Source organism: Schistocerca piceifrons, chromosome 2 (genome assembly GCF_021461385.2).
Source record: "Schistocerca piceifrons isolate TAMUIC-IGC-003096 chromosome 2, iqSchPice1.1, whole genome shotgun sequence".
In the NCBI taxonomy this organism is placed as follows: Eukaryota; Metazoa; Arthropoda; class Insecta; order Orthoptera; family Acrididae; genus Schistocerca; species Schistocerca piceifrons.
The window spans coordinates 641189517-641212553 of NC_060139.1; the positions used below are offsets into that span (position 1 = coordinate 641189517).

The 23037-nt window shown below is 38.9% G+C and overlaps 1 protein-coding gene across 1 annotated transcript in view; it reads right to left on the reverse strand.

Moving 5' to 3' along the window:
* The window catches only part of LOC124776768 (alanine--tRNA ligase, cytoplasmic), a 181497-nt gene that overhangs the window by 62481 nt on the left and 95979 nt on the right, over positions 1 to 23037 (reverse strand). Inside the window, exons 8-9 of the mRNA XM_047251907.1 lie at positions 22477 to 22603; positions 11212 to 11344 (exon numbers count right to left, since the gene is read on the reverse strand). Coding sequence (XP_047107863.1) covers positions 11212 to 11344; positions 22477 to 22603 — 260 coding nt within the window. The remainder of the gene's footprint in view (positions 1 to 11211; positions 11345 to 22476; positions 22604 to 23037) is intronic.

The following is a 23037-nucleotide window of genomic DNA, read 5'->3' on the forward strand; positions in this document are numbered from 1 at the left end:
AACTACAGTTAAGCATTGTAAAATTGAGTCGCAAGAGGAAAAAGGTGCAACATCTGCAACACAACGTTTACTTTTGGTATAACACAGGGGTGAATGTAGAGGAGGCAGCTAGAAAGATTTGAACTGTGTTTGGAGCGAGTGCTTTTGGGAAAAATACGCCAGAAAAAGATATTCTTGTTTCAACAAAGATCGTTCTGGCATGAATGATTTTCCACATTAATGAAGCCTCGACCACTGATATATGTGACAGATTACCATTTTTCCATCATGCTACATTTGCATTCAACAGGCAAAGTTCAGAAGTCTGGTGTAGGAGTACTGCATGCTCTAATTCTAAACAACAAAAATCACGGAGTGACTATTATTGAACGTCATCAGGTCGCTCATTGAGCATTCCTATGCAGTACTGTTACTGGCGACGTGTTATGATGCCTTTATCGTTAACTTCCTAAGAAGAAATGAAAGGCTGAATCCCACCAAAAGACGTAGACTAGAGCAAAGAGTAGTGTGAACATAATATTTTACATCTGATAGCTCCAAAAGTGTGTTTTGGACTACGAATTCTGCCCCAAGGGGTGTGTGCAACACAGCTGGAATTTGTTGTCAACAACTGAGACACCTTTCGGTCGCAGTGTAAGAAAGTTGAGCAAGAAAACTACATCACCTGTGCTACTGCATGATAACTCACTCTGTTGATTTGAGAAAGAAAAATACCCACTGTGTTGGACCTTCCATCGACCTACAGACCCCTTTGAAGATGTCTCCCGCAGTCGGAGACGAAACGTTGGGAATTGAGACAAAATTCATCAACCGACCACGGCGTAACAGCCCGGATAATTATAATGGATATGATATTTTGTTTCCACACATACCAAGAGGCTACAGCTAATATTTTATGTGCAGTGACCTGCAGTATCGGTAAGACTGCTGCGACATGATATATTTTGCTAAGTATGTTTGTATTTATAAAGTGAACTTTCTGCAGTCGGTCTAACAATCGCATGTCATGGTCCTTCAACAAGGTTCCGATGACATTAAGTTTCCGCTCCCAATTGTTCGTGGCCATACCCTTGGGATTCGCCCTTAACCTCAAGCTAACTTGGAGTCTCTCTTCAGTTACATCTAACCAGTACGCACCTGTTGCACTATTGTAAGAACCGAGATGCAGGTTCGTTTGGCTACAAGAACGTGTATGTTCCTCTAGCATGAAGGGGCTCCTGCGCATTCTAGTCGTCAGGTGACACATTATCCAAACCTAACATTTCCCGGAAGGTGGATCATTAGATATGGGCACTTTTCTTGGCCTTCAAGGTCCTCGAACCTTATCTCTTTAGATTTTTGGCTGCGGGGATGGTTAAAGGCGAAGTCTACAAATAAAAAGTAAACCCAAGAGCCGATTTGATCGTTTGGGTTATGAATAGTGCAGCCCTCATAAAAGAACGCAAAGACGACCTCAGTAGAGCTAGACGTGGTGTTATCAAGAGAAGTCAAATGTGCATTGAAGTTGGTTGGCGAATTTTTGAAAATCAGCTTTGAATGTCCTCATTTGCCTTTGCTTTGAGTTTGTTAGTATTACGTACTAACAGTTGTATCTCTGTACTCAATAAAAAGTGGACGCATTTATATGGAATTTTTTTCGTCTGTACTACTACCTGCTAAAATATCTACTATTCCTCCTGAAACACCCTGTATATGGATATATGTGTGGTGTCTGTTCTTTCGGACATGTCCGAAAGAAAATGCTTCATAGCATTCTGCAACGACTTTCGATCTAGTTGCAGGGGCTGATACAGATTTCAGAGCTGCTTGGCTGTCTGAATAAAAATAGATGCTACGATTTTTGTAGGGTCTACTCTAATTTTCCTCCGTGCACAGGCTGACAGAAAAAAAAAGTGTAATTCTGTGGCCATCTTCCCTAAAGAGATTCTAGGCAGTACACCAGACATGGTACTTTCATCTGTTTTCGACCTGTCAGTAAACCACTATATTATGTCTCCTGCATGGTGTTGTGGTTCGTTTTTCCACCGTTCCCTGCTTCCAATTGTTACATGGCAAAGTTTATTGAAATAGCTAGAAGTTATTGTGTAGTTACTCGGCATTTCCCCAGCTATCGCCTTACTGATTTGAGATTCTGTATATTATAACTATATCCAGTTATTTCCAATTTTTAGTCTTTATGTCCCTCCCGCTGCCTCCATTTTAAACCACAGGTGTAAGGCGGGCATGTCTAGCATAATATCCATTCCAAGAGTGGATGTCCCGCTAATTCCATCTGTTTGTGAAAGCAGGCCAGTCTCTGCACTTTGCCAGACTCCCTAGCAGCCACCTTCTGTTCGACTTTGTTCATATTATAGGCCAATAAATTATCATTGGTCTTTTTGCAGGGATGTATATCCAGTACGTACTGGGTTTACACCCCAGTTTACCCTACAGAAGCTTCTAGTACTTATAAGATTACCTTTCGCAGTGGAAAATATTCTTTATGTGAGGTATTCATAATAGTTTTCCATCCAGGGCTACCTCTAGATACACTACAACCCTCTCTAAAGTTTTGGGCGCTAATGACCTCAGTAGTTGAGTGCCCTTAAACCCCAACAAAAAATCACTAAAAGTTTCATCGAGAAACGTAATTTTTCAGTATGTATGCTGGACGTGCTTCCCCATAAATAATACTACACCAATTTTCGTGGAGCTCGTCTTTAAATACTTTTTCACAATGTTCAGTGCACATAGGTTTAACAGTACTAGCAAATTTTCTAAGTCTTACTGTGAATAGATCGTCTACTTATTCTTTTCAAGAGTAGTCTCCCGCATTCAGCTCATCTATGAGTTCATTCACCACTAGGTTCTTCATCTCTAACCATTTACTCGAAGGTCGTATTACTCGACATCCAGGAAGATACAGAGAGCATCCAGAAAGGGTAATGCTTTTTCCACCTTCCCAACAAGTTGGTGAAGTGTTACTTAACATGATTTGCTTCGCAAGTATTATGAAAATGTGGTATTTCATAGATAAAATTATGTATTCACAACAACAACGAATATGTCGGCAGAAAACAAAAACGTGGCATTATGAATTTGGCAGTACCTCAAGGTTTTCGCTTTGACACTAAGGGTTACTAAAAGAAGCAAGACGGATTTTGCTAGAGCATTGTCTTACGATTTCCTCATTGAATTTTTATCTGCCTGCTTGTAGCTCTGCTACAAAACAATTAAAAATCTGGCTTTCGGCAAGGCTCGAAAGGCGAACAGAGGCAACATGCACTTGTCAGGCAAGCATGTTACCGCGGAGCTAGTGAATATGCGCAGTTTCATCTACTTACTTATTGACCCAGTAAGCGCTATGGCAGATAAACCGCAACATAAGAGGCGACAGTAGTTGTATTTCCCATGTGGATCGACTTTCGTGGACTCAAAATGATTAACTGATATCCTTATGTCACATCTCAAGCGAAAATCACTCAGTATTACATTGAAATGACACGATAATATCAAGTGAATTTAGCAGGATAGTTCTGTGCCATCAAGGAAGTAACTCGTCAGTCACAGAGTTGCCAAACATATTCTGCGCTGTTGCCAAGTTTCATTATACCGCCAGGAAGGATACCAGATGATGTGTTCTGTGATTGACCTCGAAAGTGACTATAGCTTCGTTTCAAAGTAGCGGGTGGCAAGGACCGCAAGATCCTCATAATATGTCAATGAGTCTTATTTGTATTTCTGTAACTAGGTTTAGGGGCTAGAGTGCAATTACTTGTAATACATCGATGCACTGAATGCAAACTAAATGTCATAAATTAATAACTGCGGCAATTATTTGTGTTTTACTGACTTAATCGGACCGAAACCTTGAAAGCGTATTCACCAGACGCAATTCATAGTTTTGGAGCTACTCCAGTGGCAGAGTTGGCAATGTATATTTGCTGTACAATATTGTTATTGAGATCACTGTCATTGGCACATCCACCAGAAGACAGGCATGGCCTGGCTTATTGTTGTCAGCTTTCCTGACGGATATTCTACCTTTGTTTGAAACGTGAAGACTTAGGGTGAATTCGAACATTCCATATGGCGAAAATTTGATGTTTCTATTCTTCCAGCTCTAGCATTCAAATAATTGTTACAATAAGCGGCAGAAAAGCTCCTGTGAATCAATCATAATTAGTGGAATCTGACAAATTCCATCTGTCATCTGATAATTGTGAAAAACTACTGTTTCATCTTCACAGCACCACAGAATGAACTCAAGGGTTTCATAGAATACCTATACTTAATTTCGTTGTGATCGTTTTCAATGACAGTACGGGAGGAGCAAAAGCATCTGACTTGAAACGTACTTTTCCAGCGGGATTTGAATCTTTGGCTACAGTTGCAGTAGCACGGCCAGTGAGGTATTATCCAGTGAGGTATCAAGAATGTGAGCATTCACTCATTGCTATAGTATAGGCCAGGGCAGAGAGAAGCACGTTTCCGACATAGTAAACGATGAGAGACACTGTTGCTGTCACTTATTAAACAGGAATTGTTCAGAAAATTACAACTATATCTAATGAAATGAGTAGGTTGATGCAGCTCCAGTCTGGCACTATCACTGAGTTGCCAAACATTTTCCGAATAACACTTAAGATAAAAATGTGTGTATGTGTGTGTGTGTGTCTGTGTGTGTGTGTGTGTGTGTGTGTGTGTGTGTTCTTTCAGACATTTCCGAAAGAACAGACACTACGAGTCGAAATAGACAGCCCTGTTAATCAATTAAAGATTGAAGGACAGATGTCCAGGCTGTCATGCGCATTAAAATAGAACAACGGCGCCAGATGAAAATTTGTGCCTTAGCAGGTTCGAACCCAGATTCGTAGTGTCTTTTCTTTCGGACATTCCCGAAAGAACAGACACCACACATATGTCCGTATACAGGGGGTTTTATCGCATTTTTTCTGCAATTTTCCATACCACCACCTCATACAATATTTACCATTCCTCCTCAAACATCCTGTATAATTATTTGGGTCTCGACGGGTCATCGAAAGTTTTCAGTGCTAGACGCACAACATCGTCCAAAACCTAGTGGGAATACAGTGTGGCCGCGAGCGAGTGGAGTAATGGCCGCAGCGAGGGGGGCAGGGGTGCTGGGGGTACCATGTATGTGGTATGCGGCAAAGATGGGAATAAGCGTCTGACGAGGAGCGTGTGTAGATAGGTGCTGAAGAGAAAGAGAGGTTGGCTGCTGTGTCTCGACAGTGCCCACCGTCAGAGGTTTGAGTCCTCCTTCCGGCATGGGTGTGTGTGTTGTTCATTGCGTAAGTTAGTTTAAGTTAGATTAATTAGTGTGTAAGCTTAGGAACCGATGACCTAAGCAGCTTGGTCCCGTTCTTACAACGAATTTACAAAATTTTAAATCCAAAATACTGCATCTCGGTTCTTACAATAGTGCAATAGGTGCGCACTGGTTAGCTGTAACTGAAGAGAGACTCCAACTCGGATTGTGGTTAAGGGCATAATAACTTAAATTGTGAATACATTTCTGGACGAATGTTTGTTATGTATTTTTCCGTCACTCTTTTCACTGTTATAAGTTATGTTCTACAAGGAACGCACGCCATTGGAGGCGGCAATCTGTAATTTATTTTACCTTAATTACTACTTCAGTTTTGTTCCACAATTTAAAGGCATATATGGGTGCAAACATGGAATACATGGGAATAATGCAGCTGCTCAGTGACAGGTATGGGGGAGGCATTGAGGCCAGGCCTCGTATCTTCCACCCCTGCCCTCTTTGCCTCCGCCTACCTGGTGCTGAAAGTCTTCACAAACTTTTTTAAAAAAATAATAGTGCAGTGATCAGCATGTCTGTCTAGTAAGCAGGAGGTCCTGGTTCGAAGCCCAGTCGGTCACAAATATTCATCTGCCGTCTTAACTGTATTTCAACGCGCTGTGACAGTGTGGACGTCGGTCCTTCGATATTTAAGATGCAATTGTTTTTGAGGCAATAGAGGTGATTTGCGAACATTTGTCTTGCCATCAGTGTAACGGGACTTCAACGGCATCCAACCCTTAGTCATTGCCTTGTGCCGGCACTAACCAATGTCATATATATGCGAATCACATTGTAGCTCATATTTAGTCAACGAATGGTCAGTATGCAAGTATGCTGGCCGGAGTGGCCGAGCGGTTCTAGGCGCTACAGTCTGGAACCGCGTGACCGCTACGATTGCAGGTTCGAATCCTGTCTCGGACATGGATGTGTCTGATGTCATTAGGTTAGTTAGGTTTAAGTAGTTCTAAGTTCTAGTGGACTGATGACCTCAAAAGTTATGTCCCATAGTGCTCAGAGCCATTTGAACCGTTTATGAAGTATACAAGTATTTACGAACAGTAGAAGCAGGATTGCAGCGAACTGATCCCTTAACCAAGTGCAACATAGAGTACCTGTGTAATGAGTCATTCCAGCTGCATAGCTGAGGGTAATATTTGTAAAGCAATTCAATGCAGAATTAATGTAATACCCGCACGATGATCTCTGTAGTAATACTGTATCATCAGCAGCCCGCGAATGGAGTACTATGTTCGTTAAATCGGATTACTCAAGCTGAGGCCAAATAAAGAGAGGCGACGACGCCACAACACTATCTTTACTTAAGTAGGTAGTCAGCGCTAAGTTATGTGTGCCACCATTAACGTTACTGTAAGCAGTTTGACAGCATAACACCACCACAACTACTGACAACCTGAGCCATATCATCACGCAGTTGTAACTCTCAGTGATTACAAGTTGCTGATGTTTGTCAAGAATAGCGGAAAGCGCCTCTGAAGTTCCATTTGCATTACGTCTAGGACGGAGAGAATCCTAAATAACAGTAATAGGTCACCCAGCGAAGAGAAGAGTCCACGTTTTGTCTCAAGTTCTTGCAGTTTGATATTAATGCAGTTCCCGATAGTTTCACACTAACGGGTTCTTTTGGCTATCGGAATACTCATATGTGAATTACAGTGTAATTGCTAGAACGCTCAACTACCTTAATAACACCTCATTCTGGATTGAATATGACTCGGAAAGAGACGTTAATTTGACGTTTCCGACCATCTCCTGACGTCTTACTGAATGAAGTCTGAAGTGCACGTACAGTTGTGTTGCCTGTCGCATGGATTCTGTGATGTGTTGTGGCAGCTGGCAGTCACTGCTGAATACAGACATTTGCAAATATCCCCACTGCTTTAGGGGAAATCGTCTTTTTTGCATTTTTCCATACCGTAATTAGCACAATAACATAACGCTTGTTCTGCTGAAGAACATGATGCCCACAAGTCCTGAAACAAGAATCTCCTAGCGGGAGTAATGCATGAAAGGAGACAAAAAAAATGGCTCTGAGCACCATGGGACTTAACATCTATGGTGGTCAGTCCACTAGAACTTAAATCTACATAAACCTAACTAACCTAAGGACAACACACACATCCATGCCCGAGGCAGGATTCGAACCTGCGACCGTAGCGGTCACGCGGTTCCAGACTTAAGCGCCTAGAACCGCACGGCCACACCGGCCGGCGAAAGGAGACAGACTGTTGGACAAAAGAATGGACAGCTCTCTGCTTTTTGCGTTTCCGACAGCGCCTCCGATAAGAATCTGGTGTCATATTATGCTTCACAACCTTAAACTGTTTATTTCTTTTTACTTCATACTAAAACAAAAGTTATGATATGAGAAGAGGAAATGACTGATATGCTTCTCAGGAACTTTAGTTTTTCTTGTTTATTTTCTCACTTCATACTAAAACAAGGGCGTTAATATGAGAAGAGGAAATGAAATATACGCTTCCAAGACATAATATTTCCTTGTGTGTTACTACTGCATACATGAAAGCCCTGCAGTTAATTTTTGTATGTTGGATAAATTTTGATATCACCTCACATTCCTTTTTCAGAAGGTTCCTATTTTCTTGGGGTTTAAATAGAGTAGACATTTCACCACTGGTTAATATTCTGATGACTAATGGCATGATACCCGTCGCAATTGCTCCATGGCACCTGTGAGTTAGTCACACTGCGACCGAAAGGTGTCTCAGTTGTTGACAACAAATTCCAGCTGTGTTTCACACACCCCTTGGGGCAGAATTCGTAGTCCAAAACACACTTTTGGAGCTATCAGATGTAAAATATTATGTTCACACTACTCTTTGCTCTAGTCTACGTCTTTTGGTGGGATTCAGCCTTTCATTTCTTCTTAGGAAGTTAACGATAAAGGCATCATAACACGTCGCCAGTAACAGTACTGCATAGGAATGCTCAATGAGCGACCTGATGACGTTCAATAATAGTCACTCCGTGATTTTTGTTGTTTAGAATTAGAGCATGCAGTACTCCTACACCAGACTTCTGAACTTTGCCTGTTGAATGCAAATGTAGCATGATGGAAAAATGGTAATCTGTCACATATATCAGTGGTCGAGGCTTCATTAATGTGGAAAATCATTCATGCCAGAACGATCTTTGTTGAAACAAGAATATCTTTTTCTGGCGTATTTTTCCCAAAAGCACTCGCTCCAAACACAGTTCAAATCTTTCTAGCTGCCTCCTCTACATTCACCCCTGTGTTATACCAAAAGTAAACGTTGTGTTGCAGATGTTGCACCTTTTTCCTCTTGCGACTCAATTTTACAATGCTTAACTGTAGTTCATGATTTTCAAGTATGCAAAATCCAGTGCTTAATTGCAAGATGATAACTAGAACTTCAAATTCGAAAATGGCATTGATACATACACTGACAGCATGGCGCCGTCTTCACATGGGCGGCGTCGGATTTCAGGCGGCGGGTGGCGTCTGGCCGGTGGCCGGTAGCCGCTGCAGCGCGAGGCAACGCCCGAGCGTAAGCTGTTATGATCGCGACGCAGCCACGAGCTGTCCTGCGGAATTGTTTCTGGAATACTTATTATTGCGGGTGGGTTGAATGTTAAGCGAATTGCCTTCGATGTTCAATCAGACTCATAACTTTAGACCGAAATGAGGTAAAAAAATAAAGTTGTTGGACGCGAACATGCGACTAAGTTTAGACTGCTCGACAATTACCGCAAGACCACGGGCTCATTTCATCCATATCATCTAGGAAGTAGACAACACTGTATGGGAATATAAATAATGAATGTACGAGTACATGTTGTAGACACACGGTTAACGTCATGTGGAAGTTTGGGCATGGCCGTGAATCTTGCTCGAATAGCCTAATGGTAAGGCAGCCTCTTGTGGTAAGTGGTAAATCCAGGTTTGAGTCCCAGTCTGGCACCAATTTTTGGTTTCGTGATTCCTTTATGCAGCTGATGGTTGTCCAAATTCACAAATACGTATACACTGCATGTAAGACAAAGAATGTCGAGAGCCACCTTCAATCAGAGATGCATTCAGTTCGCTGGTGGAAAAGTGCTGTCGCTTTTCAGCAGAACAAACTGGAAAAAAAGGCGATTTTGGAGGCTTCATTTATCTTCACTCATACAGTGTGACAACCTTTTAAATTTGAGAGTCTGATCATTTACAAACAAAAATTCATGCAAATTTCGACAAAAATAGAAGCAAATTTTGCCAGTAAGAGATGCTGCAGTTTCCAGTTTATAGTTGCAGACAACTTGTAAAGGAAACAAACTGTATCTACCAGGTTGAAGGTATGAAAGAGAAGCACTAGATGTTGAGGGAGTGGGACAGAATTTTAGGTTATCCCTGATGTTATTTGAACTGTACAATCTGCAAGCAGTAAAGGAAACCAATGCATAATTTGGAAAGGGAGGAAAAAGAATAACTTTGAGGTTTGTCATTGACATCGTAATTTTGTCAGAGATGACCAATTACTTGAAGATCAGTTGAATAGGATGTATGATGTGTTGAAAAGGGTGGTGTAAGTGAATACCAACAAAAGTAAATCAGGTGTAATAGAATTTCAGTTGAATTAAATCAGGTGCTACTGAGGGAATTAGAGTAGGAAATAATACACTAATAGTTGTGATATTTAGCTGATGTAAAGAGGATATAAATGCAGGTTGCCAGTTGCAGGAAAAATGTTTCTCAAAAAGAAAAATTTGTTAAAATCAGACATATGTTATGAAAGTAATAAGAGTACGGGATACAGTACAGGATTTAGATCTGTCCTATCAATTAAATGCAAAAATAAAGAATATACAGTTGTTAATTTTCATGCATCAATAAATGAAGAAAACAGCAAAATATTGTCTGTTTATACAGTTGGTTACACAATTGAGCAGAACCATTCACAATCATAAAATAGCTAATAGTAAGAGTCCCGAACAATTTAAAGAGAAATTCCACATAAAACTCATTGTAGGAAAGGCAGATTCAACCTAGGTTTCACTGGAAAATGGTAGCTTACGAAACATTCAACAATTTCTTGAACACTGTTTATCAGTCAGACCGTAAGAAGGTAGGTTACTAGATAACATAAGGAACAACACATTTCAACACGAATTAATACTTCATTTAGTAAGCACAAGAGTAACACATACATGCACCCAACTACAATGACCGATCATTCATTCTGAGAACACAGTTCAAAATGAGCTAATTAACCTGTTGCTACTGCCCACATAAATCTTCCTAAATAACCACTGTGGTAAATATAGAGAATTTCAAGCACATATGAAGGCTTACCAACATTTGTTCTTACCAAAAACTCCTTGTGAAGAGACCACAAAAAGAAGAACATGATGATAGTAGATGATGTGCCCTTCACCGTGCATCATAAGACAGCTTGAAGAGCACTTATGGCAATATTGGTGTACTAAATGTACTGTCAATGTTAAACCACAAATTTTCTTTATATATACTTAAAACAATATGTCGGCAAATATTTCAAAATAGCTTACATTTTACAGCCATCTACACTGATGCTCATTAAAGTTCAATTAATTCTCCATATTGTGTCCCATGATGTCATGGACTACTTACAGAATTAAAGTCCACCACAAAGCTTATTATAAAAAAAAGAAAAGGAGGTTATAAACTTCAGTAACAACTCAGGCCCTTCCATCCCTTCCGTCTATGAGACATCTGAGGATGACAAATCTAAAGCCATACGTACGGAGATTCGCTGGTATCTGATATAAATAGAAAGTTTTATTTATCCACTAATAATAGAAAAAGATACTTCCATAACAATTGGACCGAGATGAACTGCTTCTGAATTTTCAAATGCAGAATTAAATGGCATTCTTACCTGGGACAACCTTGGAATTGTCAAGTTTGTCCACGGTACGATTCAGTAAGTTCCGACCACGAGACAATGTTTTAAGAAACTGTTCTTCTTCTTCATTAATAATGTCTATTATGCTTTGTGGATCACTTTTTACCTGGGAAAAAATGAAGAATGAACTTTTAGAACACTTCACGTAGTTAATAATCTAATAACAAGTGCACATTAGTGAAGGAATTACTCAGAATGCTGATTTATGTTGATAAGGGAAGTGGTTGGTCTTTGTAAACACACATAACATGGGGGAGGGTTGGAGGGATTGATTTTAGCGTAATTAAGCCTTTTGAACAGGGATTTCAAGGACAGTAATGCCTGGAAAAATTTCTTATGCACAAAACAATACAAAAAAAATTATTAGATCTTTAAAGATTCCAGAACAAATACATGAGTTCCCAATATCATACACACAAGGTACAAAGTATCAACACCGGGTAGTAGCAACACTTTAATGATTATTTACTTCCACTAAATGTCTCCTACTGATGACAGTATGGTATCCCTACATCAATTCTGATTATTCATGATTTTCTATGCAGCACTTAGCAACCCCTCATTGTCAAGGCCAGTAAACAGGAAAGCAAGGAAATTTATTCAATGGAGGCAGTGATACTTAAGATGCCTTTAAAAAAAAAACAACAACTCAAATTCTCTCAATAAATACAGGGTATGAGGTAGAGGCTGACAGTAAAACCCAGTAAAAAATAAACTGCTTTGAACTAATGCCTACATTTAATGAATACTTCCATTGGGCCAAGAGAAATTTCAATACAACTGAAAAACGTGTAAGCTAAGGACTAACAACAAAATGCCATGAGAGATGTCAAATAATTTTCTTTGCAGAGTGAATGATCATAATGGGTAACAGAGTAAACGAAACTCTACAAATTTAAACGAAGTACAGAAATATCTGCAGACTTACGCAATGACCAATTGCATCAGTGGTTACCGAGCTACGCAATGTAATTAGTTTCGAGTTAGTTTTAAGTTTTTTCTTTCAGCGATCAGTGCATCGTCCTAGTGCAGAAGGAGAGAATTATGTCGAGAGTAACAGGTACCAAATGAAGAAACGGGCCGCACCTCGAGTAAACAATTTAGTTATAAGGATATTTATAATGAAGGTCATAAGGCAAATGAAATATGCATCGTCGCAGTGTCTCACCTTGACAATTATCAGTACCTATTTGCTGCAGAGTACACAAACATTTAAGCATGAGATTTTACAAAAACCAGTTAATTTTTTATATCATTGTCACATGAAAGCTTGAATAATTACATTTCCAATTATTTGAAAAAGATAAGTCTATGATGGTTAAACATCATGTTTTACACTAACCTACACGTGAATTGAAGTAAACAGCACTAGCACATGTAGAAACAACACGACAATGATTAGTCGGTACACATTATTTCAATGAACCAAAGTTCTTGGCAACTAGTCCATGACTGTACGAGCAACAGTTCCTCATAAATCCTTGAACCAGTAGATGAGTATTTCCCTTCTTCCGTCCCAAACAAAGGAAGCGGTGTCAAGTCTAGTCAGGCCAGCAATGCGCAATGTTTTAGACCTATTTCGAATGTTTTTCTCCCTCATCTACCTAAGAAAGAAATGAGCTCCCATAAGTGATAAAAGCCTATCTATAAAATGAAGCAAAAATGTATCGTATGCTTGTATTGTGTCATAAAAATGTTATTTGTAATTAATTTATATATGTGATGTGAACAAAGATAAGTTAAAGGTAACAAACAAACTGTAGTAACAGAACCCAGTTAATGAACATTTTATAATGTTCTAAAATTTAAGAAATTTATGTTTGTAATATAAGCAATGGGTGGAATGTCAGCCATAGGTATAAGTTGTCACATTATGTATATTGTTGTAACTCAAAACTTGTATGAATTTTCATTGGAAACCAAACTCTATATGAAGAAATGAACTTTAAGGCCAAGCAATTTATACTATGTTTTGGATGGCTATATGTGTCTTTCAACAAGCGGACGGTCAGGTGTGGTGAAATGAACATGCGTGTGCAACGAAATAACTTCCAAGTTTCATGGCTCACAACGCTTGACACATTGACAAATGAACTATAGTTGTTCGAGCCGGTATTTATCAACGGATGGTCAGGTAGTGTTGCTGTAGCAACCCATTCCACATCAAACGGTCCCTTCCCTACAGCCTAGGTCTTCGTGGCAAACGAATCTGCTCCAGTCCGGAATCCCTGAACCATTACACCAACAACCTGAAAACAGCTTTCGCATCCCGCAACTACCCTCCCGACCTGGTACAGAAGCAAATAACCAGAGCCACTTCCTCATCTCCTCAAACCCAGAACCTCCCACAGAAGAACCCCAAAAGTGCCCCACTTGTGACAGAATACTTTCCGGGACTGGATCAAACTCTGAATATGGCTCTCCAGCAGGAATACGACTTCCTCAAATCCTGCCCTGAAATGAGATCCATCCTTCATGAAATCCTCCCCACTCCACCAAGAGTGTGTTTCCGCCGTCCACCTAACCTTCGTAACCTCTTAGTTCATCCCTATGAAATCCCCAAACCACCTTTCCTACCCTTGTAATCGACCCCAGTGTAAAACCTGTCCCATGCACCCTCCCACCACCACCTACTCCAGTCCTGTAACCCAGAAGGTGTACACGATCAAAGGCAGAGCCACGTGTGAAAGCACCCACGTGATTTACCAACTGACCTGCCTACACTGTGAAGCTTTCTATGTGGGAATGACCAGCAACAAACTGTCCATTCGCATGAATGGACACAGGCAGACAGTGTTTGTTGGTAATGAGGATCACCCTGTTGCTAAACATGCCTCGGTGCACGGCCAGCACATCTTGGCACAGTGATACACCGTCCGGGTTATCTGGATACTTCCCACTAACACCAACCCGTCAGAACTCCGGAGATGGGAACTTGCCCTTCAGTATATCCTCTCTTCTCGGTAACATCTTTGCCTCTGTACTTCCGCCTCGACTGACATCTCTGCCCAAACTCTTTGCCTTTACAAATGTCTGCTTGTTTCTGTGTGTGTGTGTGTGTGTGTGTGTGTGTGTGTGTGTGTGTGTGTGAGCGTGAGCGTGAGTGTGCGCGCGCGAGTGTATACCTGTCCTTTTTTCCCCCTAAGGTAAGTCTTTCCGCTCCCAGGATTGGAATGACTCCTTACCCTCTCCCTTAAAACCCACATCCTGTCGTCTTTCCCTCTCCTTCCCTCTTTCCTGATGAAGCAACCGTTTGTTATGAAAGCTTGAATTTTGTGTGTATGTTTGTGTTTGTTTGTGTGTCTATCGACCTGCCGGCACTTTCGTTTGGTAAGTCACATCATCTTTGTGTTTAGATATATTATTTATTTATTTTTATTACAACATAACTACCTTGGGGAATCCCATTCTCCTGAAAATAGCAATCAAAAAGGCATCACCAACATGGTATTGGAAGTACCAGTTCTTCAAGAAGGATTGGATAAGAAGAGGCAGAGTCGAGCGGAGGGTCTGAATCAGAGGCTCAGATGGTTCTGTGACCTTGTAGGCTACAGATTCCTCGACCTGCACCATAGGGTGGCTGAGTTTTTAGATTAAAGGATCTTGGGCAAACACAAAAAGGGTTTCCAATTTCAAAGGGTTCAGGTTGAACACAGGAAGAACATAGATCCAGCAACCATCGATATAACAGTTGTAAAATGTCGGAGCTGTGGTGGTAAAGAACCAGAGCTCCAAGCGCTAATAGGAAGTACTGATACTCAAATCTTTATAGGCACCGAAAGCTGGCTAAAGCCAGAGAAAAGTTAAGCCAAAATTTTTGCGAATGACCTAATGGTTTTCAGAAAGGATAGGCTAAACACAGTTGGTAGTGGTGCATTTATTGCTGTTAGAAGTAGTTTATCTTGCAGCGAAATTGAAGTAGATAGTTCCTGTCACTTACTATGGGTAGAGGCCATTCTTGGCAATCAGAATAAAATAAGAATTGCATCCTTTTACTGACCTCCCAACTCAGATGAAACAATTAAGGATCAGAGAGAACTTAAGTCTAATTTCAAACTCGTACCAGACTCACAATTTTAGTGGGTGGTGGCTTCAACTTACAATGATATGTTGCAAAATATGTTTCATTCCAGAGATACACATAAAACATCATCTGAAATTATGCTAAGCACATTCTCCGATTATTATTTCGAGCATTAAATTTATGAGCTCACTCAGATAGTAAACAGTTCTGAGAACGCACTTGACCTCTTAGCCACAAATAATTTTGAGCAAATAACGAGCATCAAAATGGCTAAGTGATTAATGAACTCATGGTTATCATAGCAAGACTGAATATTTTAACCTCCAGGTTCTACAAAAATAAACAAAAAATATACTTATTTAAATAAAAAGATAAAAATTGACCTCATGACTTTCTGAGATACTATTTCCACACCTTCCAAATTAACACTGTAAGAGTAGACGAGATGTGACTTTTATTCAAAGAAATAGTATCAACCACAACTGAAAGATTTGTATCAAATAAATCAGCAAACGACAGAGTTGGCCCCCCTTGGTACATGAAACGGTAAGAACACTGTTGCATAAACAAAAAAACATGCAAAATTTAAACAAACATGAAATCTCCAAGATTGCTGATCTTTTAGAGAAGCACAAAAATTAGCGCAGACTTCAACATGAGATGCTTATAATAGTTTCCACAACGAAACTTTGTCTCGAAATGTGGTGGAAAATTCAAAGAGATTCTGTTGTATGTAAAATATGCTAGTGCCCAGACATACTGCCAATATGAGTAACTTAGAAGTAGATATCCCGGAGTAGTGAAGTAACTTAAATAATTTAATAAAAGCAAGCCTTCTGGTCTGGATTGTATACTAATTGACTGGAAAGCTGCACAGGTCACGCCAATATTCAAGAAAAGCACTAGGAGTAGTCCACTAAATTACAGGCCCATACATTAACGTCAATATGCAACAGGATTGTGGAACATATATTGTGGTGAACATTATAAATTACCTCGAAGAGAACAGTCTATTGATACATAGTCAACACGGATTTAGAAAACATTGTTCTTGTAAAACACAACTAGCTCTTTACTTCTGCGAAGTGCTGAGTGCTATTGACAAGTGATTTCAAATTGATTCTGTATATCTAGATTTCCATAAGGCTTTTGATACTGTACCTCACAAGCGGCTTTAGTCAAATTGGATGCTTATGGAATATCATCTCAGTTATGTGACTGGATTTGTGATTTCCTGTCAGAGGGGTCACAATTCATAGTAACTGATGGAAAGTCATTGAGTAAAACAAAAGTACATATGGATATATAACTGTTCTCGAAAGAACAGGTACCATCGATGACCGTGCGGCTTCTCTAGAATAAATTATAATTAATTGAAACCCTCAGCTGCTGACAGGTGTTGTTGACATACCTCGATGGGAACAGCCGAAAAGGTGTGCCCCAACTGGGACTCGAACCCAGGATCTCCTGCTGACATCGCACATACTCTATCTGAGCCACCGAGGACACAGATGAATAGCGCAACTGCAGGGACTTATGCTTCCCATGCTTCCCATGAGACCCACATTGCCAACTGTTCACAATCTACATACGTAATGTTCCTAACACATATTTGTCCATCCACTCATTACTTGCGCACACTATGGTGACGATTCCCGTAAGAGTTCAGGCAACCTGTGCGCATTCGCACAGATGAAGGTCAATGGCCGGATAGCCATTTAACTATATATGAAGATAGTAACTGTTCTCGAAAGAACAGATACCATTGAATTATTATTATTATTATTATTATTATTATTATCATCATCTTCTTTCCTTTCTCAGACCTTAGGTCTGGTTAAAAATGGAAAGTGACGCGGACCTTGATCAAGCGTGACTTCCTTTTAACTGTACGGTATATGTTACATTGCATTTAGGAACTTTCGGGTAATTGAACATGTATCAATAATTACAGATTTCTGTAGTTGTATATATAAGTTTGGATGTAGCTGTATTGCGTTGATGTACTGGTGGATATTGTGTGGTATGACTCCTGTAGTTGATAGTATAATTGGTATAATGTCAACTTTATCCTGATGCCACATATCCTTGACTTCCTCACCCAGTTGGATGTATTTTTCAATTTTTTCTCCTGTTTTCTTTTGTATATTTGTTGTATTGGGTATGGATATTTCGATTAGCTGTGTTAATTTCTTCTTTTTATTAGTGAGTATGATGTCAGGTTTGTTATGTGGTGGTGTTTTATCTGTTATAATGGTTCTGTTCCAGGATAATTTGAATTCATAATTCTCCAGTACACTTTGTGGTGCATACTTGTATGTGGGAATGTGTTGTTTTATAAGTTTATGTTGTAAGGCAAGCTGTTGATGTATTATTTTTGCTACATTGTCATGTCTTCTGGGGTATTCTGTATTTGCTAGTATTGTACATCCGCTTGTGATGTGATCTACTGTTTCAATTTGTTGTTTGCAAAGTCTGCATTTATCTGTTGTGGTATTGGGATCTTTAATAATATGCTTGCTGTAATATCTGGTGTTTATTGTTTGATCCTGTATTGCAATCATGAATCCTTCCATCTCACTGTATATATTGCCTTTTCTTAGCCATGTGTTGGATGCGTCTTGATCGATTGTGGCTGTGTTAGATGATACGGGTGCTTGCCATGTAGTGTTTTCTTTTTCCAATTTATTTTCTTCGTGTCTGTTGATGTTATGTGATCTAAAGGGTTGTAGAAGTGGTTATGAAATTGCAGTCGTGTAGCCGAAGTATTTATATGAGTGATTGCTTTGTGTATTTTGCTAGTTTCTGCTCGTTCTATAAAGAACTTTTTAAATTGACTACCTGTCCATAATGTAGGTTTTTTTATGTCGATAAATCCCCTTCCTCCTTCCTTTCTGCTTAATGTGAATCTTTCTGTTGCTGAATGTATGTGATGTATTCTATATTTGTGGCATTGTGATCGTGTAAGTGTATTGAGTGCTTCTAGGTCTGTGTTACTCCATTTCACTACTCCAAATGAGTAGGTCAATATTGGTATAGCATAAGTATTTATAGCTTTTGTCTTGTTTCTTGCTGTCAATTCTGTTTTCAGTATTTTTGTTAGTCTTTGTCTATATTTTTCTTTTAGTTCTTCTTTAATATTTGTATTATCTATTCATATTTTTTGTCTGTATCCTAGATATTTATAGACATCTGTTTTTTCCATCGCTTCTATGCAGTCGCTGTGGTTATCCAGTATGTAATCTTCTTGTTTAGTGTGTTTTCCCTTGACTATGCTATTTTTCTTACATTTGTCTGTTACAAAAGCCATATTTATATCATTGCTGAATACTTCTGTTATCTTTAGTAATTGGTTGAGTTGTTGATTTGTTGCTGCCAGTAGTTTTAGATCATCCCTGTATAGCAAATGTGTGATTTTGTGTGGGTATGTTCCAGTAATATTGTATCCATAATTTGTATTATTTAGCATGTTGGATAGTGGGTTCAGGGCAAGGCAGAACCAGAAAGGACTTAATGAGTCTCCTTGGTATATTCCACACTTAATCTGTATTGTCTGTGATGTGATATTATTTGAATTTGTTTGGATATTAAGTGTGGTTTTCCAATTTTTCATTACTATGTTTAGGAACTGTATCAATTTAGGATCCACTTTGTATATTTCCAATATTTGTAGTAACCATGAGTGGGGTACACTATCAAAAGCTTTTTGGTAATCAATGTATGCGTAGTGTAGCGACCTTTGTTTAGTTTTAGCTTGATATGTCACCTCTGCATCTATTATCAGTTGCTCTTTACATCCTCATGCTCCTTTGCAGCAGCCTTTTTGTTCTTCATTTATAATTTTGTTCTGTGTTGTATGTGTCATTAATTTCTGTGTAATGACTGAAGTTAATATTTTGTATATTGTTGGTAGGCATGTTATGGGGCGATATTTTGCTGGGTTTGCTGTGTCTGCTTGATCTTTAGGTTTCAGATAAGTTATTCCATGTGTAAGTGTATCAGGGAATGTGTATGGGTCTGCAATGTAACTGTTAAATAATTCAGTTAGATGTGAATGTGTTGAGGTGAACTTCTTTAGCCAGAAATTTGCTATTTTATCTTTTCCAGGGGCTTTCCAATTGTGAGTAGAATTAATTGCTTGGGTGACTTCATGTTGCAAAATTATCACTTCAGGCATTTGTGGTATCATCTTGTATGTGTCTGTTTCTGCTTGTATCCACCGTGCATGCCTGTTATGTTGTACCAGGTTTGACCATATGTTGCTCCAGAAGTGTTCCATGTCTGTTATGTTTGGTGGATTGTCTATTTTAATGTGTGTGTTATCTATTGTCTGGTAAAATTTCTTTTGGTTTGTGTTGAATTTTTGGTTTTGTTTCCTTCTATTTTCACTTTTTTTGTATCTTCTAAGTCGTTTGGCCAATGCTTGTAATTTCTGCTTCTTTTCATCTAATTGCTCTATCGCTTCTTGTTGTGAGATTTTACCTAACCTTTTTCGTTATTTTTTTCTGACATTTCATTTCTTATAAATTGTGTTAGCTGTCCGATGTCTTTTCTCAGTTTTTCTATTCTGATCTGTAGCCTGTGTTGCCATGCTGGTTTTGTGGGTTTCTTGTGTGTGTTGGTTGGTGCTGATCTCTGCCTAGTGTGTATATTTAGTGTAGTGAGTGCTCCTATATAAACCAGTAGTTGTAACTCTTCCATAGTTGTGTTTTCATTTATTTTGTTGTGTATGATTGTGTTGATAGTTTTTATTGTTGTTTCGACTTTTGGGTTATTTGGCGGTCTATGCAAGAATGGTCAAATGTCTGTATTTGTGTCTTTGTATTCTATATATGTCAGCTGAAATTTTTCTTCTATATCTAACATGTGTGTCACTTCATGTTCTATTTGTGCTTGTTCTGGTGGCTGTCTTAAGATGTCGTTTTCCTCTGATTGTTTAATTGATGCGTATTGTTCTTTGTTTGTTTGCTCTGGGATGTTTGAGTCCATTACTGTATTTTCTTCTTCTTCTGATTGCACATTGTTTTGTTCCAGTATTTGTTGTACTTGTTGTTTGATGTTTTCTAATTCTGACTGGGGTATCCTGTTATTTTTGATTATTACACGGATCTGATCAGCTAGTCGTTGTTCTGTTAAAAATTTTAATTCTGGGTATCTGGTAATAAATGTTGTGTATACTTGGGATCTGTATCCAGTTGTGTTGGTTCCTAAGTTTGTTGCTTGGCAATAACAGAACATGAGGTGTCGGTTAACTTCATCTGACCATCTCATCCTCTGTCTTTGTTTTCCTTCTAGAGTGGTTGCAGGAAGCATATCCTGCAAAACACCTCTATTTGGATTTAAATCATTTTCCAGTTGGCTAGCAGTGTCTTTACCATTGTGGGCGGGCATAGGATTCAAGCGTCGTCCCCGACCATGACGGCATTGTCTGAGGCTTCTTTAGTTCTGTCCTGAACCAACTAATCACACTAAAAGGGGGGTTAGCCCTATTAGTGGTTTGTTCTTTTCGTCGCCTTTTACGACTGGCAGAACATACTGAAGGCCTATTCTTTTCCCGGGCCTCCACGGGAATTTATTATTATTATTATTATTAATAATATTATTATTACCAACTTGATTGGACTTTCTTTGGTGCACAAGCAGTCAAAAAATATTTTTGTTAAACTGTTTGTGTTCATTCTGAGGATGTCTCTATAAAAATCAATTCTTCTTTTCCGCATTGTGTCTGAGAGTTTTTCAGTAGTTTGGTAAAGGGTTTTGGTTTTGATGTGAAGTAGTTTGCATGTGAATAATTTTGTTGTGGAATCTAGGCCCAAGACTTTTTCTTAATATCTTCCTTTCTTTGGTCTCCTGCCTTTCACCTGAACCACGGCTGGTGGTGGACAATGTGTCAGCTGCATACAAGGCTTTCAGTTTGATTACTGTATTCTAATGTCTTATTTTTGAATTCCCTACAAGGGACTTCTTGTTATGTGTTTTTGCTGAGTTGGAAAGTCAGTTCAACTTTCTACTTCTACATTCCATTACTTTTTTCTATGTCTGTTTTTTGTCCTCCCATACGTTTTCTAGGGCGCAGTTAAATAGCAGTGGGGAGAGTCCTTTCCTTGCTGTACACCAGTTTATGTCTCAAAAGGGTCAGAGAGTTTGCCCATAAATAAATAAATAAATAAATAAAAAGGGGGACAAGACAGAGAGGTTCCAGCTCAAAATAAAAACCAAATGAATAAATCAAATCACTGAAGAAGAAAGGAAAGAAAGATCAGAAAGAATGAAAAGATACTGGGCTAACTGAAAGGCACAGAGCATTAAAAATTAATTGATTTAATGTACCACAAAGAACATTGAAATGGAAGAAGAAGAAGAAGAAGAAGAAGAAGAAGGTATATAGATTTCTACAGTCTTTAAAAAGGGGTTTTATTTTGTGAGCAAGAGACAAAATTTTTATATTACTAGGACCAACTTCCTGAATGGCCAATGTTCAGTGTCACCTTTCGCACTCTCCCATTCCCCATCCGTCAATTACAGTGTGTCACCGAATGTTACCTCTAATTTTCTTTAACACAAATTGTAGGTCTTTCCTCACATACAGCATAGTGTCAACTAACAAAACTGTTTCTTATTCTGACAGGAGACTCCTGCTTGTAGCATCTGTCAGGGAGAGGTGTTCAGTGGATCATACTTGCCTTTCAGAAGATTATGTTAGTCAATAGGATACAATTTATTTGCCTAAATGGATGGGGGAAGGTGACCTAGATGCAGTAATAAGGGAAGATTGTAGTTCAATGTCCATCGACACCTAGATCATTAGGGGTGGACCACTGGCTCAGATAGACTAGGAATCCACAATTAATTTGCTGAAGGAACCATCTTCAGGTGTAATTTAGGAAAAACATGGAGACCCTTAATCAAGACCATTGGAAAGAAATTTATGTATTCCTTTCAAACAATCTCTGTTTCTTAATATGCCACTGTTTTTGTAGAAAGCTATAACACTTGTGTCACTGTGACGATTAAAAATGTCCACGTAGAAGAAACACACATATTTCTGTCTCCTAAAGAGCAATACATTCTATAACAGGTAAGCACTAATTCTAACCAAACTTGGAAAAAGAGACAGTATACACTTCAAAAAATACATAATAAAATAAAAATAAACTGCAAAGGTTCCACAAAAAACTGAGCACAAGTAATTAGAAAATAGATGTACTAACTACCTCAGGAAACGTTTCTCCTAATAAATCAACCACTGTGTGAACCAAAGAAGCAAAGAACCTAGGCTTTGCATTTAATTTTTCTGTAGCATAACGAACAGCACGTCGCAATATCCGTCGCAGCACATAACTAGAACATAAAAAAAAAATCACCTTTAGCAATCAAAGAATAATTTAATAATTTATAAATAAAATAAGAAAAATCAATTCAGAACATTTAAAATTTATTGACATCATACTGGAGTACAATGTTAATCATTTCATAGAGGTTTAGCTATTCCTGGAGCAAGTGACGTAAGTGACATAATTTTCCAATATGAAAGCTATATCAACTACAAGCTACAACAAATGGCAAAAGTTCAGGAATGCTCCGGAGTGTGTTGGGATCCTCAGTGTTTGTGTTGTACATTAATAAAATGATAGACAATATTCACAGTATCATCCTAGTTTTTGCATATGATGCCATTAATTATAATAAAGTACTGTCCAGAAAAGCTACACAAATATTCAGTCAAATCTTTATAGGATCTTAAAGTGGTGCAAAAATTGGCAACTGATTTTAAA